The sequence below is a fragment of the Orycteropus afer genome, unplaced genomic scaffold (genome assembly GCF_000298275.1).
Source record: "Orycteropus afer afer isolate SDZICR_OR568_19922 unplaced genomic scaffold, OryAfe1.0 scaffold00371, whole genome shotgun sequence".
NCBI lineage: Eukaryota > Metazoa > Chordata > Mammalia > Tubulidentata > Orycteropodidae > Orycteropus > Orycteropus afer.
Window position 1 is genome coordinate 1,731,319 of NW_006921958.1, and position 1,904 is coordinate 1,733,222.

Sequence of the window (1,904 nt, forward strand, 5' to 3'; positions counted from 1 at the left end):
CCGCCCATCACCTGATCTCCTCGGCTGAGAAGTTGACGATGGTGGGGATGAAGTTCTCGCGCATGATGACCGAGCGGATCTGCTTCCAGTCAGTCGTGCTCTCCCCCAGCAGCAGGCAGATGGACTCGAGCGCCAGCTTCACGGCCGCTGGCGGGTTGGCCATGGAGCGCACCTCCACCAGGTGCTGCTTCTTGATGGACTTCACGGCTGAGGGCCACAGGTGAGCAGGGCAGGCAGGAGGGGCGGGGAGGGAGGAGCACGGTAAGAGAGGCTGGACGCCAGCGACAAAAAGGTAACGGCCAAGGAGACTTTCTGTCTACAAACCCCTGGAGCAGCGTAAGGAGCTGGTGTTCTAAATAATGATGACGACTTTACTATATGCTCACCCTAAAGTTTACAACTTCCTTACAAAGCAGGACACTCACTGTCTTTAAAGTCCAAGTCCTCGTTAACTCCCTTAGCACCTCACAGACTACAGAACATCGTTCTGCTTCATTGTGCCTTTTACCTTACAGAATTGCACAGCCACGTTTCAACCTGCCACAATCCAGAAGCTGTCTAAAGGACTGAGTGGCAATGTGGAGTTAACGGTTCGAAGAACTGATCAACATCAGTGCCTTCCACAAACCAGGTGCCTACTCTCTCACTGAGACTTCACCAGTTAAGTCATTACTCAGCCCGGGAGAACTAAACAACACTCTCATTCCAACCCAGCCTTGAAAGAACACCCACCGTTTGGGTGGTGCTACTGTAATGAGGACACTGCGGGCGAGCAGGTGACTCGCAGGTGAGGCACTGACGCAGGGGAGGCGAGAACAGAGTGCAGAGGGAGGGCTGCCCTCCGGTACCCTGCAGGGCTGCAGACGGACACGGGACGGGCACTGCCCACGAGGAGCAGCTCTCCGTGTGAGGAGCGGGGACGTGACTGCTGCCCACCCTCACACTGTTGTGCAGGGTCCCCATCAGCACCTGCTCAGAAGGAATTACCCAAAGGCAACGCTGTGCGCCTTTCATGGTGTTTCCTGGTGAAATTCAAGCTGAGAGCTGGTAAGTGGCCTATTTACGTCCTTACAAATGGGTCGATGAAGATGTGAGCTGCTATGTAACTCCTCTTGCCCACCCGAGAAGGGCTGTGAGGCAAGCAGCCTGGTTCCACCCCGAGCTCTGCTTTCTCACGAGGAGGCTCCTGAGTCCCCGGGAATGCCCCCGGATGCTCGGCCACACTCCCGGGGTGTCCCGTACCGTTCTGGGCCTCGATGACAGCAGGCTCCACCTTGTCCAGGTCCTCTTTGACACTCATCTGCTTGTCGGCAATGACCTCCTGCTGCTTATGCAGCTGCTCCTGAATCTCCTGGCTCATGACCTAGGGGGGGAAAGATGGCTTAGCTCTGGGTGAAGCCGTGGCTAAGTTACTGACAGAATCCTAAAACAACATTCCTGCAGCACCAAACACGCACACAGCTCTGATCACATCCACCACCAACCCAATCCACTGCTGTCGACTCCCGCTCCTATCGACCCTGAGGATAGAGCAGAACCGCCCCATAGGGTCACTAAGGCTGTAATTTTCACAGAAGCAGCCTGATTCATCTTTGTCCCACACAGCTGCTGATAGGTTCCAACTGCCCACCTTGCAGTTAGCAGATCAGTGCTTCACAACTGCACCACCAGGGCACTTTCTCCACTACCATTAAACCCTGAAGCGTGTCTCCAACGTGCTCTCCCTCTCTCTCCCTCCCCCCTCCCCTATCTCTATCTTTTGTTGTTGCTGGCTGGCATTGATTCCATTCTGATTCGTGACCACATGTGTGCAGAGCAGAACTGCTTCTCTCTCTCCCTCCCCGTCTTTCCCGTCTCTCCCCCCAGTATCTCTCTCTCCCCCCCATGTATCTGTCTCTCTCCCC

At 55.4% G+C, this 1,904-nt stretch overlaps 1 protein-coding gene across 1 annotated transcript in view; it reads right to left on the minus strand.

Annotated features, from left to right (window-relative positions):
- The window catches only part of DYNC1H1 (dynein cytoplasmic 1 heavy chain 1), an 80,446-nt gene that overhangs the window by 15,346 nt on the left and 63,196 nt on the right, over positions 1–1,904 (minus strand). Inside the window, exons 45-46 of the mRNA XM_007953130.1 lie at positions 1,243–1,363; positions 12–207 (exon numbers count right to left, since the gene is read on the minus strand). Coding sequence (XP_007951321.1) covers positions 12–207; positions 1,243–1,363 — 317 coding nt within the window. The remainder of the gene's footprint in view (positions 1–11; positions 208–1,242; positions 1,364–1,904) is intronic.